The sequence below is a fragment of the Podarcis muralis genome, chromosome 6, assembly GCF_964188315.1.
Source record: "Podarcis muralis chromosome 6, rPodMur119.hap1.1, whole genome shotgun sequence".
Lineage (NCBI taxonomy): Eukaryota > Metazoa > Chordata > Lepidosauria > Squamata > Lacertidae > Podarcis > Podarcis muralis.
In genome coordinates, this window is record NC_135660.1 from 74,381,722 (window position 1) to 74,395,978 (window position 14,257).

The 14,257-nt window shown below is 45.6% G+C and overlaps 2 protein-coding genes across 11 annotated transcripts in view; one reads left to right on the plus strand and one right to left on the minus strand.

Annotated features, from left to right (window-relative positions):
- Window positions 1-7,684, plus strand: part of FAM13C (family with sequence similarity 13 member C) — a 76,081-nt gene extending 68,397 nt beyond the window's left edge. For all 7 annotated transcript variants that reach the window (XM_028729310.2, XM_077930572.1, XM_077930573.1 and 4 more), the window contains one exon: window positions 846-7,684. In XM_028729310.2, coding sequence (XP_028585143.1) covers window positions 846-969 — 124 coding nt within the window. In that variant the 3' untranslated portion in view covers window positions 970-7,684. The remainder of the gene's footprint in view (window positions 1-845) is intronic.
- The window catches only part of PHYHIPL (phytanoyl-CoA 2-hydroxylase interacting protein like), a 113,465-nt gene continuing 106,684 nt past the window's right edge, over window positions 7,477-14,257 (minus strand). For all 4 annotated transcript variants that reach the window (XM_077930574.1, XM_028729315.2, XM_028729313.2 and 1 more), the window contains 3 exons: window positions 13,665-13,839; window positions 12,030-12,147; window positions 7,477-9,114 (listed from right to left, as the gene is read on the minus strand). In XM_077930574.1, coding sequence (XP_077786700.1) covers window positions 8,580-9,114; window positions 12,030-12,147; window positions 13,665-13,839 — 828 coding nt within the window. In that variant the 3' untranslated portion in view covers window positions 7,477-8,579. The remainder of the gene's footprint in view (window positions 9,115-12,029; window positions 12,148-13,664; window positions 13,840-14,257) is intronic.

The following is a 14,257-nucleotide window of genomic DNA, read 5'->3' on the forward strand; positions in this document are numbered from 1 at the left end:
AAAATCCTGAGAATTTTCCTCTGGTGACTACACAAAACAAGATTTGCCAAGGATTTCTGATTTTGCCATAGCCTAGGAATTGAAATTGGCAGGCACACATCATGCTCACAACTCTCTGCCCTCCACCACAAAAAAGTTTATTACTGAGGTGTGTAAGAATAAGAGGTATCTTCCTGCAGGAGAACTTCCTCCTTATGTGTCTGTGATTGGAAGGAGACAAGTCCAGAGGAGCCATTCATGCAGAGATATAATGGGCAGCCACTTTTGTCTGTCTGTCTGCCTGTCTGCCTGTCTGCCTGTCTGTCTGTCTATGTGTGTTGGGTTCCCAGACATCTTTAATTGAGTTGTACCAGCATACTGGCAGTTTTAAGTTTGCCACAATGTACACTTTTGGGGATTACTCTCCTGCTCCTGAGTATTTGTTGGCCATTTGTAGATGAGGACAGCACCTATGATTTGTTAAAAAGACCACATATTAGAATAGCTCACGTACAGAGCAGACCCAATGGTCTTCAACATGTTAACAAACGTATTAATCTGTGTGAGTGCAGGGGTGTCCCACAGTCTCTGAACCCCATTGTCGCAAGCAAGCACATAGCCTAACCTTGTGTACAGTTCTCTCCAACATTCACTTGCTTCTTCTTTGGAAGAAGACTGCCTGAATGTGGTGTTGTTGTTTTTTAATCAATTCCTAAAAATGTATCTGCACTATATTTTCTTTCCCCTTGTTATATGTGGGAACATATAATTAAAGAAACAAGCACAAAAGTCATATTTGAGCCAGAAGTGCTCTGCGATCGCTTGCTCCTTTTAAGCCCCAGCATTCAAATTTTGCCGCTTTACAGGACTCCCCAAAAGGAGGACCGCATCCCCATGGCAGAGGAGTACTTGGAATACAAGCACATCAAAGCCAAGCTGAGGCTGCTGGAGGTCCTCATCAGCAAGCACGATGTCTCCAAAACCATCTGAAGTCCAGTGGTTTGCAATAGTAAAACTCCTTGGTCTGGGAAAAGGAGAGAGAGAAGATTGCACAGGTCTGGCTCTTCCTGCACAATGGCTTTGACACCTTGAAATTCTGATGCACTTTATTTATGTTCTACCGCTGCAGGTGAGCAAGAGAGTGAGAGAAAGGGGTGTGAGAATGCAGGAAGGAGGAGTGATTGAATGGGAGGGCTAACACTTACCTGTGAGTCGTCTCTTGTTTCTGGAGCTGTTTTTTCACTCGGACAAGTTTCCCCTCGCTTTAGCCAAAAGGAGGTAATCATATATGCACATTCAGGAAGCCGGGTTGGCGGGACTTCCTGTTTCACTTCAAAGCTCCATTGCGACGTCTTTCCAGGCAGATGGTGCTCATTCAACAGCGCTCAAAGGTATGGAAGGACAGTGCAATCATCCAAACAGGCTCACCCAGGTTTTTATTTTGTCTCTTTCCACTTGGGCAGCATAGGACTAGAGAAAAAGAGAGGCACGTCAAAGTCTCTTGAGCCGCCCATCAGGTAAACTTGGAACACAATTCTAGGTAGGCAGTTCTCCTAAACCTACTCAGTCAGCATTATGAAGTGTCCTCCGCAATCTGATAAGCCTCTATTATTTGTGATATTCCAGTGTGTAGCCTGGACAGCTTTTGTATCCCAGGGTTCACTAGGAGGGCCAGAATGAATCCCTAATCCATCCCTAATCTTGGGAGGAGAGATGCACCAGTAAAGAACCTATTTTCTGCCTGCTGGGCTAGGTAAAAAAGTACAGGTCACAGAGAAACTGTAGTTTCCCATCTTGGTTGAGGACAATGACGGAAGGAAAACTAGCACACCCCTGCAGATAAAAACTTGACCAACAACCTCCAGGAATGTGAGCAGCTGTATTTGCTGGTTCAGTGTGCTCTAGAGGACCCTGTTTGTCCAAGAATCTTACTTTCTCCGTAGGTCAAATACCTGTGCAGGAGGGGACATTTTTGAGAATTTAATAGGCACCCAAGATGCAAGTCTTCAGCTGTCCTGCATTTAGGGGGTTCCTGATCCTCTTGTTTCCCCTCCAATATTTAACAGATAAGGACCATCTAAATCTACCAGTTTGGCAGAGACACTTCTCACTTGATGTGTATGACACCCCTCCTGAAGTGGCAGAGCCAGGGTGGAAGTGCAGGATAGCTCCTGCAGGATAAAGAGAGAATGAAGGATGGCTCCGATATAAGCAGCAACCTATGCTTGTGGGATGTGCACAGATTGGACTGCATGGAAAGGTCCACTGGCTCCTGCATCATTCAGGCTGTATTTAGGGTAGGTAGAAATTCTACTTTTCAGGTGCAGGAAACGTGGGAAGAATTATGGCACAAAGCAAGAGCCTCAGATACCTAGTTCAGATACCAAATTGGCAGGCAGAATTTTGGAGAGTGGTTCACACTTGGGGGGATGGGGGTGTTACGGGTTTGAGGCAGGAACAGGAGGTGATGTGGTCTGATGTTCCCACCTGTTAGCCGTGCTGGCTGGGGCTGATGGGAGTTGGAGTCCAAAAGATATAGAGGGCACCATGTTGGATGCATGAGACAGCACCCAGATGTTGTGGGTGGGTGGAATCCTGTGGCAGAATAGAAATATGCAGAGCTTGTCTGAGCTGTTGTTTGTGAGTGTGTGTTGTAATTCCACGCAAGCAGCAACCCCCCCCCCCCCGCATAACATATGGAACTGGGTATAGAATTCCATTTCCTGACATTTTTTTTTTAAAAAAAAAAATAGGAAGGAGGCTCCTAGCTCTTGGTTTGCAAAGGAGCGTGTGTGGGCAACACTTAGTGAAATGTCAGAAGGCAGCATGGTGACTGCATAGGATTTGCAGTGGTGTGACTTCAGGGTCCTTAACGGCTTTTCCGTCACCGTGACTAAATTAAAAACAGAAGAAGAAAGAGTCAGAGTTGTGCGCAGCAAGATAAATTATGACTATTTGCGTAATGTACACAGGTTGTAGAATTCTGTTTTTCTTGGTGTAGAATTTGGCTTGCCCATTTTCATTGCAATACCATAGCCTGCCCATTTCCCCCGCCCAGCAGAGGCCCATGTGAATGGCAGCTATTCCTTCTGGATCCCCAGCTCTGTGAAGGTTAAAAAGGCTGTCTTCTCCACACAATGCAAGGGCTATTCAGATCACCATGCAGTTCCTGCCATGCTGGCAGATCAAGGCAAGAGTTGCTTTGCTGAGGCTGAGGCAACCTTTCCTGTGCTGGAAAGCTGGGGAGAACAAGCTAGCAGAGCTTCATTGTTCTGGGGGGGAAAACACAGGGTCTTCTGGGTCTAAATATGCTTATTGGAGGAAGCTAACTCTAGCAGGAACCTAACTTAGGCTTTGGACGATGGGCCCAGCTTCCTGAATTTGCATAGCACTCATTGATTTTGGCTGAGTGAGAGGAAAACCCCAATAAGGCATGCAATACCTGCTTAACCAGGGAAGACAAGGTTTCTCTTTGAAGTGCACTGTGTAGAAAGTTGCAGAACGAGAGAAGAAAAGCAGGGGAAGGAGGGAGGTTATTGTTCCTCATTTGACCCTCTCCTCTTTTTGCACTACCCAGTCCTTATTTCTGGCTGTATGGAGCCGGCTCCAAGTACAGCTGCCTCTCTGCTATCATTGGCAGGTGCCCCGTTCAAGCAGAGGGGCTGCAGTGGAAGCTGTACAGCCCTCAAGACAGCTTTGGGGGTGGGGGCCTAAGGGTGTGTGTATGTATGTGAAGCTTGCCGCTTCCCACTGGCCCCAAAGCCAAGACTCAGGGAGAGGACCCCCCACCTCAGGCTCCCAGAAACTGTGAAGGAACAATTCCTAAGTTTAAAGGATCCTCCAAGGGGGGTCAGATTAGGCTTGGAGCTCCCTCCTCCTCCATAAACACACGCCTCTGCTCACATTATCCCTTCCTTCTGTCCCTCACCCAAAGCCACTCAGGCTGCAGTCTTAATTTTTTTCTTCACGCTCCCCCCCCCCAATTGAAGAGACCCACCACAGGCCTACCCTTGGGTGTATTTTGGTGCCTAGCCTGTTTGTGTGCAGGTGACACCCACACGCTCTCACCCATTTACTAATAGGAGTGATGACATAATTGCATGTATTTTACTAGGTGGGTGCCATCTAGATTTGTAAGAGCAACAATATATTGCTGGTGTATGTGTGTGTGTGTGTGGTAGAAGGGAAGGAGTCAGCAGCCGTATCGCACATGCCCATTTGCCATTTTAGGTACAATTCCAAAAACAACGATGTTTGCAATGTCCACTTGGATCATTAGACCTGTGCCTTATGAACTGGCAGTTTCTAGATAATTATATTCATGGCCATTTATAACCACTGGTTGCAGAACAATTGAAACAAAAAGATAAAACGACAGACAGCTGGGCTTCCAGACCCAACTCTCTTGTCAATGATGCTTGGTTTAGATAAATGGGTTTTGGTGGGCAGAGCACATCTGTGAGACAGGGCGAAGCCCACTTTCCCTACCCACTTGTGCTTGTCTTGTACAGAGTCAGACCATTAGTCCATCTAGCTGAGCATTGTTTACTGGCAGTGTCTTTTCAGGGATGGTTCTCTCCCAACCCTACGTAGAGATGTCAGGGATTGAACCAGCGACCCTTTGCATGCAAAGCAGATGTTCTGTCACTGAACCATGGTCTTTCATGTGGCTTTCTACAGTTGTATGACTTTTTTAAAAATAAAAACCTTCCTCTCTCATTGCTCCCAGTGGGAGGAAAGTTACAGTAGCTTCAGGACTGGAATGCCCCCCTCCCCCAAATTCAGGGGACATTGGATCCTGTAGATCCAGCACCTCGTCCATCCTACTCTGGACTCTGTTTGTCTTCTCAGATGTTGCAGGTCTGATCATGGAGAACTGCCAGCTGCTGACCTTTCAAGGCAGATCTCTCTTTCACCCTCATGAGAGGGAGATGGAACAAATCCTGTGGCGCCAGGGACAGCCTCCCAGGAGCTATAGAATTCACACCTAGAGAAATCTAAAAAGCAAACAAACCATCAATTTTAAAAAGTAAGAGAGGTAGAGTGTTGTGCTGATGACAGGTGTCTTTTTTATCCCTTAGCTCATGGCAAAGGAGTCGGCCAATTAATTTTTCCAGGCTTCATCTCTGGCATGAGCACTGGAATGCAAAACACCAGGGAGGTCCTGCATGAAAATAGCTATCAGGAGCAGGACTCCTCTGTGCATTGCCTGCCAGTCTAATTTTTCTTTAATAGTTACAAGTTTTCGTGAGCGTGTCTCGCTGTTGTTGCCTTTATTCACTCATTATTCAACTACTCCAAAGCAAAACGTTAGAATGGATCTTAAGACACAGTTATGATGATCCAAGCTGGTTACAGGTACTTTTAAGTTTTGGAGTTTACCCATTTTGGCAAAGTCAGGCAGTCTTGCCCATGGCATTTGGCTCCAGTGTTGCTGCTTGCGCCCCCGTTATCCCATTCCTAGAGCCTCTTGCTTTCTCGAGGAACTTTGATTACAGTGTGCACTGAGAAACTAAAGCTTGCTGCACTCAGACCTAAATGGCAGTCCTTGAGATGGGATAGATTAAGGTCTTTGGGTAATGTTAGCAGAGTGTTTTCTAGAGTTCCTGTTTTTGCCAGTGCTACTACATAAGCTACCACACCACTAGCAGCAGCAGCACCCACTGTTATTGAGCCCCAGCGCTGCTGCAGGCAAAGGACAGTGGCTGCCACCTGCCTAAACAGCACCTGTGCTCTCCAGTAGTTGTGATGTTGCGCATAGATTCAAGGGATGCTGGGTTTTCTTTGGAAGCTTGCTGGGGTTTTGCCAGAACAAGGCCAGTAGTGCTAGACTAGCAGTTCCGAAAGCTTTATCCGTCATGATAATCTCCCTTACAAAGTGCACCCAGAATTCACGGTGTTGCAGATGGGGAGTAATAAGATCAGCAGGGCTGGTGACTGTGATACAAAACTGACTGTTTCCATGCCCAAACCCTTATTAAGTTACTCTGATTGCAGTTCTGGTGATCTTCCAGAAGCTTTAGAAGCAGGTGTGTGTTGGATGTCGCTGGAGCCGGGAAAAGGTTATCCGTCACTTGAGCCCTTAACTCATAGAGCGAGGTAAAATAGCTTAAGATAATGCTGAAGCAGAAGAAAGAGGTAAAAAATAATAATTTTGAAAAGTCTCAGCTATTTGGTGGGGTGCGGGGACACTAAATATGGCATATATAAGGGAGGAAAAACTTAAACAGGAAAGAGTGGCTACTTAAAAAATGACCAGGCAATGTAAAAGCTGCTCCATCCTTTTAAGCAGAAATTGCTTAAAAGACACCGGTTGATAGGAACCGAAATAAAGCAAAGTGAAGCAAAGTTATTAATGGCACATGCCAATTTTTATTTCTGTAGCACTTTTCCTTAGCCCAGTGCTATAATTTGTTTTGCTTTTTCCTGACAACCAAAGCTTGTTTGAAAGCATGCACTTTGTAGGACCTTAATATTTCCTGTGTGATGATTGCCAAGATAGTTTATTAAAAATAGTGACAATAGTTTATTGCATTATGATATTTTGGATAGATCAATGTATGCAGATTATTTCATCTAAGTGTCATGGTGATGAACTGAAGGAGGCTGGGCTTCTTTCCTGGTTTACTGTGATAGATTATAAACGTGGATATATTCCCCCACCCCCACCCCCTGGTCTTGCCGTTAAAAAAGGAACACGCCTTTATAAACGGAGGTAAATTTGCAATAGCTCACGCCTGAGTGGCACATGAATTCCATGGGAGAGGGACAGTCGGCGAGTTCGGACTGCTCACTGGCAAACGCAGGTTTCGGTGGCAAAGAAGAGCTCCAGGTAGAGATATATGTACTGTCTTTAGTGTTCTTGTTTTGTCATTTTGTACCAATGACAAGAAAACCAGGGGCATAATCCTTAGTCTTCCAGCACTGCTTCTGTAAAGGTGGGGGATCCCTGGGTAAACTGTATGTGAGGTCATTGTGTACTGCCCCTCGTGTGGGGCTGAGCTTAACCGTGTGGTCCTGTCCTTGAGTGCAGGGCTTTATTTTCACAAATAGCCAGCACGGGGTTGGGGTACAATCCAAGTCAGAACTGTGCAGTTAAGGTTGTGTGCTGCTTGGCCTGGGATGCTGAGCAGGGAGAGGCCTCCATAAATGCCTCTAGGGGAACCCCCTCCTTGCGAACAGAGCTGAAGACAATAGATTGTACCTCAGCTCTTTTTGCTATAGTAATAAAAGAAGCTGTTGATTTCATGAAGCCTATTTAGACACAAAACTTGGTTTTTTTTATTTATTTCTGCTGTATGTAACGTTGAAGCATGGTTTTTAAAAGAGAAAAATGAAACAAAAAGAACTTTCAAAAAAACATTTGTGGGATCACGTCACACTGCTTATAATACCTAAGTGGAATTTTTAAATTTATTTTTTAAAAAAAGAATGATGTAATGTTTCAGTGTAATTGGGTTGATCATTTATATATATAACTTTTATGAATCAGAATGGTCTCCTTCATAAATCTGTTTTAATTAAAAGTCATGTCAGAGCAACAGGAACAGATACACAAGAATTTGAAGTTTACAAACTACATCTTTGATAAGGGAAAAATGGTTTCATGACATATGTATACAGTTGCTATTAAAATGTATCTATATATTCTATATGATTGTATAATATTTTATACAACAGTACAAATAAAATATTTTTCTATTTATTATGTTGAAACACAGGTGGGTTTTTTCCCTGCTTGTTAGCTAATATAAATAACATAAATAACACTGTCAAACAACACATTGGAAGTGCTGACATTTTTTTTCCTAGGCTGCAAGAGTTAAATCATGCTGCAATTACACCCTTTCATGCTGTTTGGAGATATCTCAGTTAAGTTGTTCAGTAGATTAAAATGAATACATATTTAAAACACCATTTAGAAGCCAGTAGGTTTTTTTTTATTTCGCTAAAGCTTGTTTATATAGATTTGTTACATTTGGCAATATGAAGGAGGAGGAGGAGAGAAAAATAATAAGAAAATGGAACACCAATTGCAGCATCTAGATATATAAATGGTTGCTAGAAAGAAAAAACCCAAGATTCCTAACAGTTGAAAAGCACTGGTGGACCAAGAAGGTAAGGAATATACTAAGGGCAGAACTGCATGCTTCACTGGGCACAGCGCTGCCGCCAATGACATCATGCCCAGGTTGGATGGTCCTTTTCCCCGACGACGTTTGGGCACACTTACCTGCGTTGCAGTTTGCCATCATGTTAAGTGCTGCCCACCACCGGTAGCCAACGATATTTGAATGTGGACAGGAGGCTACAGAAACATGAGGACAACACAACACGGGGTGAGTGTGCCTGCCCTAAATATTACAGTGGGGAGGGGAAAATCTGGACACAGGGTGCCATGGTGGTGGTGGTGGAGCTGCTGCTCTTTGCCAGCTGCATTGTTAAGCTCTGCTTGAAGAAGACTATTGAGGAATTTGATCACTGGTGTTCGCTCTTGGGAAGAGCGGCATTATGCATGCGTCTGATGAGAACGGATGGCAATGGGGAATAGGCCACAGAGAAGGCTGCTAAGGAAGAGTTGGGGGGGGGGAACCACTGAATTAACGTCCAACACTGATGTTACACGTCTTGCAGCTGGGATCTTTCTTAGCGTTGGCCGTCGACGAGCTCATGAGCTGGTGGCCTGTGATTTCCGCAACGGTGCCGAGGGAGAGATCCACAGGGTCAGTGTAAATCACTTCCAAGATTACATCCTGCGCGTGGTGGTAGATCATCGCCCCGTCTTCTTCAGTGCAGGTCAGGAATTTGTTATCCTGCAAGTTCAGCTGAGGGAGGCGCTGCTTACAGAACTCGTCTCCCGGCGAGCCGGCGGGCGCGAGGACGAGGATGACATAGTGGTAGGCCGTGTACATGCAGTAGAAGTCCCCAAAGTACAAGTTAGTATTTGGGTTGAAAAGTTTTTCCGCCGCTATCTCAAACCTGTATCTTCCGTAGGGCGAATCCTGCGGGGGCTTCCCGGTGTTGAATTCGGTGTTGCAGCTAAAGAAGATGCCCTCCAGCTTCCCGCTGATGGGAGAGCCGTGGCTCCCGCTGTTATCCTTGACCGAAGGCTGCAGAGCGCTCCCGTGCTGCTCTCTAGAAACGAAGGAAGGGTAATGGTTTATATTTACAGGGCATCAGCGAGCGAGATGTTAGGAACTTAAAGAAGCTGCCTTGGGTCAAGGAAGTGGCTTTAAACCTGACCCCTAGTCCATCTAGCTTGGTAACAGTTGCTCTCCAGGGTTTCAGACCAGGAACCTTTCGTTTGTTTGAGCGAAACAAGCAGCCAAGGTGAACCACTACATAAGTGTGTAGGCACAGATCTCACATTCTAGCTTTTTAAAATGGCACCAACAATTGTGCTTTTGGTGTACAAAATCTCTGAGACTTGCTTTCAGGTAAGGCCAGTCATGCATTGCTTCTGTTGGGCAAAGTGTGGAGAACTGATTTCAAGTCTGGAAAAATTAGAACTCAGAATTGACAGATTTGCCCCAGTCTAATGGCAACAGAATTGTAAGAGTCTGTTGGGACTGGAATAGAGTATCCAGAAAGAGGGCATGGCTGGCTGGAACACTGAATGTGGGAATTCCATGCTGCAATCTTGTTGCGGCAGGCAGCAGCAACCACCTCCCTGATTCTGCAGCACAGATTTTTTTCATGTGGGGCCAATTCCTAAGACTTGCTACAGAGATGCGTACAGAATGTGCCACATTGGGGAGGGGGTCAATCATTTGAAACAAAACTAATTATTAATGCAAGGGCAGAGAGTTCTATGCTACTATACTTTTAAGTGCAGCCACAAGGCAAACGTTAAATGTTTATCTTCCTGAAAGTTCCACCTTTCTGTTTTCCTAAAACAAGACTCTGAGAAGAAAGTGTATTCAAAATAAGATTAAGCTGCTGCAGATGAGCTAAACATCAAAACTAGCATTAGTAAATAAAATCCATCATCCTGGAACTTGAAAAAGCGCCAGGTAACCATTCTTGAACGGCAGTACAGTGACATCCAGTGGCCAGTTAAGCTAATTGTAGACCATTTCTCCCCCACAGGCCTGGATATATTACAGAACGTTTATACTACACTGATTCAAGTACATTAGAACAGAATAATTAGTCTGGTTCACACATCATGGTAAGTTAGCAAGCTATGATTTACCATGAGTGAGCAATTGTGCTCATGCAGCCTGCTAAAATTGTGCCCTACTCCTCCTTTTCCCTAGTTCCAAACAAACTGTGAAAGGAAGCCAAAGTATGTTGCTGGTCTGTTTTGGAGATAAACAAGCTATGAGTGCTGGTTAGCACATAACACAACTTCAACTTGTTTTGCTTCTGCCTGGCTTGGGAAAGGGAGCAGCAGCAGGGCAGGAGTTTAGCAGGGTGAAACAACACGTTTTGCTCACTGATGGCAAGTCAAAGTTTGGCTTTCTGCTCTACTTGCTAATTATCTGAGGAAATGGAAGAAGCTGAATCCTGTCTCCTTTCTCAAATAGGTGACCAATGACAGTGGTGACAATCTGCACTTTCAGCCCTGAAAATTGTATACACAGCTGCCCAGTTGCACATGGGATTCTCAGTTGAGCAGCTATAGAATTCTATTGCTCCCTCTAATGCAGGGGAACTCAGACAGCCCATGCCAGCCCCACTGAGAAGCAACATGGGGTATCTGTATTCTCTTATGAGTCCCAAGGTTTACAGAAGTATATGTATATATTTTTAAAGAGAGGTGCACAGCACAATGTTTGTTACAAGACCCATACGTCCTTTTGTACTCTGCCAAATTATGAATAAATGACTGTATTTGGAGTTTTTAAAGTCTTGTTTTTGCATGTTATTTTATAAAGCTATCACCCACCTGAAGCTCTCAGAGGTGGCACAGATTATACAAACAAATACCGTATTTTTCGCCCTATAGGACGCACCGGCCCATTGGACGCACCTAGTTTTCAGGGGGGGAAATCAAGGGGAAAAAATATGATTCCCCCCCCCCGCAGCTCTGGGAGCAGTGGACAGGCTGCACGCAGCCTGTGCGCTACTCCAAGACCTTCTCCCTGCTTTTGCGGGAGGTGGCGGAATTCCCCCACCTCCCACAAAAGCCCACAGGAGCCCCGCGTGACTCCTGCGGGCATTTCGACCAGGAGGGAGAAGGGACTGAAACGGCCAGTCAGTCCCTTCTCCCTCCTCGGGGAAAAGCCCCCAAGAGCAGCGCGCTCTTTAAAGGGTGCGCAGCTCCTGCGGGCTTTTCTAGGAGGTGGGGGAATACTCCCCCTTGTAGAAAAGCCAGCAGAAGCCGCGGAGCCCCTTTAAAGAGTGCAAGGCTTTTGCGGGCTTTTGCGGGAGGTGGGGGAATTCCCCCATCTCCCGCAAAAGCCCGCAGGAGGGACTGACTCGGCCAGTCAGTCCCTTCTCCCTCCTTGGGGAAAAGCCCCCAAGAGCCGCTCGCTCTTTAAAGGGTGTGCGGCTCCTGCGGGCTTTTCTAGGAGGTGGGGGAATCCCCCCACCTCCTAGAAAAGCCCGCAGAAGCCGCGGAGCCCCTTTAAAGTGTGCACGGCTTTTGCCTGCCCAAAGGTGGGTTGGAGAGTAGCGGCAAGGCGTCACACGCCTTCCCGCTGCCCCCCATCCTCTGGGGCTGGTGATGGGGGAAGCGCTGCTTTCCCCCACCACCCGCCTCAAAAAGCAGACTCTCATGGCTTCAGCGGAAGCAACGCGAAGCCTCCAGAGCGCAGGCTTCGGAGGCTTCACGTTGCTATCGCTGAAACCAAGAAGTCTGCATTTGCCCCATAAGACGCACACACATTTCCCCTTCATTTTTGGAGGGGGAAAAGTGCGTCTTATAGGGCGAAAAATACGGTACCTGGCTACTAACTTCACCATGTATAACACATATTGGTAGCCAATGCTGATCAATAAAGAATCTAACACATAGGCAGCTTTCTTGTTACGTACACTGGAGAAAACCTTGTCCTCAGCTCCATGCAGAGATATTTGCCTTTGACAAGTCCTGGTTCTCTTACCTGATGTAGTCAAAGTATTCCTTGTGCTGGTTCCGATAAAACACAGAAAATTTAAGCATGCGCCCTGCAATCACTTCCGCCTTTTCCAAAAGCTGTGTTAAGTGGACCTTTGAATAATCTGTGAATAAAAAACAGTCTGCTAATGGGAAGCAACACACAATGTTTTCCAAAGTCCACATGGTGATGCTCTATGCTTTGGGGTGAGACAGAGGTCAGTGGGGACCCTGGAGCGACGATCACGTTGGAAGTTCTCCAGCTCTCATTTTACCCTTAGAGAACATTCGAAACATGATTCTTTCACTCAAAGAACCTGGGCAATGTAGTTACAATTCCCAGAAGCCCTTAATGAACTGCAGTGCCCAGAATTTATTTGGGAGAAAGAATGTGTTCAGACAGCCACTCACTCACATATTTTTCATGTTTTTTTCAATTTTTCATCCATCCTTCATCTGTGGATCTCAGGGCAGTTCACAAGATAAAACACACACACACACACACACACACACACACACACACACAGAGAGAGAGAGAGAGAGAGACAGAGAGAGAGAGAGAGAGAGAGAGAGAGAGAGAGAGAGAGAGAGAGACAGCATAATAAAAGCAAGAACAAGACCAAACCAATAACTCCGGCTTCCTCCTCCGACAAACACATAGGATGTTAATTACCCAAAGGATTGGTTGAAGAATGTTTTTGCCTGGTGCCTAAAGGTGTATAATCAAGGCACCAGGCAAACCTCCCTGGGGAGAGCATTCCACAGATGGGGAGCCACCGCAGAGAAGGCCCGTTCTCGGGTTGCCACCCTCCAGAATTCTTGTGGAGGAGGCACATGAAGGGTGTCAGATGCTGATTTCAGGGTCTGAGCATACTTTTTTTTTCTACCTAAAAGCACAGGGTGGACTTCAACATCACACTGTTACGAATGTTCCATTGGTGCAAATGCTTCATTCAGCTTGGCAGATGGGATGATTCCCCCCTCTCCTCCTGCTGAGGGCTGTCCTTGGGCTTCTCCCAACCCCCCAGGGACAATTTTGGGGTGCACAGAGGTGCAAAGGAAAGGAGATGGGGAGAAGCACCATTGCTAACGTAGAAGTCCTTGCACAGGGCTTCTGGCAATGGGGCTCCTAAGGTGAAACCCACCCATAAGGGCTTAGCTGCAGACTAACAGGCTATTAAGAGCTCCCTCCCAAACCCACTAATTAACACAAAGCACACTAACCTCTGAGCTTTCAAAGTGTTTTAGTTCCAAGTGAAAAGCAGAAATAACATGTTGATGTTATTTCTGCTCACAGCAGCAGGAGAAGGAAATATATGATTAATATTACAGCAATCCAGCAATCGGGGTAGGCCCACGAAAGGATAAGGTTGGTGCCTTCACACAGAAGGGAATTGCTAAAAGCAAAATAGCCTGGAAGGATGTGTGCATTGTAAAAAAGAACCACTCAATTAATGGCAAGTCTGTAAAACAGTTATCTGTTGCAAACAGAAATGAGTTAAGTCACACATCTTGAAGATGCTTCTTTTCTACGGGTGATGTGCAACTAAGTAATCCTCAGAGCAAACCCAGTGAAATAAATGGACATACATTACTTAAGCCCATGACCCCATGAGCTGGATCTTCATAGCAAAGAGCTCACCTCCTGTACAAAATTCTATGATTTCGCTCCATTCTGAAACCATGTAATCGCCATCAACTTGCTTCGATGCAGTCTGCACGGCAACGGTGTACTCAGTTCTTGGACTCAGGAACCAATGTCCACGGACAGTCATGGGCAGGGGAACAGCCTTTGCCACTAGTTTCGTGGGTACATCCTAATTGGGCAGACAAAATGGGGAGATCAGGTGCGTGCAGAAACAGCAATAGCAACAATGATCATTCTAATCTCAAGTGCCTAACACAACTAGGCACTGTACAATGATTTAAAATGTTTATTGCTAGGGGTGGATGAAAAAACAGCACATTTAAATACAGCATATTGTCTCTCAGAGCAGGAATTTCTAAATGCGTTTTATATTATCTTTGAGCCAAGTGCAGTGCTGGAGCATTTGGCAAATGCACAAGATCTATGGCTAACTACGTACTAATCCATGCATTAGTCTGGTAGGTCTGAATTAGATTTGTATTTGTATCGAAAAATACCCATTTCTTCAAGCACTCCCCCATACAAACTAAATAAACAGATTTTTAAAGTTCTGTTGGTGCCTAGCCTGCCTTGTTAAATATATGAGC